Below are 875 nucleotides of genomic sequence, written 5' to 3' on the forward strand. Positions count from 1 at the left end.
TGTAACATTAACAAAGAAATCTTGCTCTTTGTCTAGTAATTTCCTATAAAGAGTTTAATATTTTCATTTGTAGAGTGATTTTTCATCTTTCTCCAACAGGCAATTGAAAAGAAAATAAATGATGGGAAGAAAGTCACGGCCCAGAAGGGTAGGCTGATGCGCAGTGCCTCCACAAAGTCCCTTGTCAAGCCCTTGTCAAAGCCAGCAGCCGCAAAAGACAAAGTCCCAGCCAAGACTGCCAAAGCCGAGGTATCTGCCCCAGAAGTCAAGACTCAGGCCAAGGAGATCTCGTTCTGTGACTCCCTCCCTAGCTCTCAAGACACCGTCTTCTCCTCTCAGGAATCCAAGACTGACCTGGATGATTCTGCAGCATACGTAACTGCTTCAGAAGGAAGGTACTGCCTTTCCAAAGCTTCTCTTCAAGCCAGTGTTCTAGGATGTAGTCTGTAAGTTGTACTGTAGCTGCTTTCTGCTTTGCTTCTTACAATGTCGGTAGTGTAGAAAGAAGCCAGGCTTTTCTTTTCTTTTTTCCCTCCCATTTCCCTCCCATAATTTAAGTAAGTATTCTGAAAGCTGAATGTACAAGTTTTGGCATTGAATGCATGTCTCATTAACTTAAATAATAATCAGCATGCATGATTTTTATAATTTCAAATATTGTTTTCATATCTCTACACAAGATATTTAGGTTAGTGTGAGACTCGTAACCTGTGCAATTGTAAAGACAATGTTTTAGAGATTTGTTAAATAGAGGCATGTAGTAGGAAATGCTTATAATACTTCTTTTTGTATGTTTGTTTATATTTGCATAGGCTTTCATATAGTAAAAAAAATATTAATGTTATACTTATTGTTCAAGGAGGAAATGCTTAACT

General features: G+C 38.2%; 1 protein-coding gene across 1 annotated transcript in view; it reads left to right on the forward strand.

The window, feature by feature from the left end:
* The window catches only part of LOC119581945 (G2/mitotic-specific cyclin-B3-like), a gene marked incomplete in the record, with an annotated part of 6,386 nt that overhangs the window by 1,894 nt on the left and 3,617 nt on the right, over positions 1-875 (forward strand). Inside the window, 1 exon segment of the mRNA XM_037930117.1 lies at positions 100-446. Within this exon segment, the coding sequence (XP_037786045.1) occupies positions 100-446 (347 nt within the window).

The sequence above is a fragment of the Penaeus monodon genome, chromosome 15 (genome assembly GCF_015228065.2).
Source record: "Penaeus monodon isolate SGIC_2016 chromosome 15, NSTDA_Pmon_1, whole genome shotgun sequence".
NCBI classification, from domain to species: Eukaryota; Metazoa; Arthropoda; class Malacostraca; order Decapoda; family Penaeidae; genus Penaeus; species Penaeus monodon.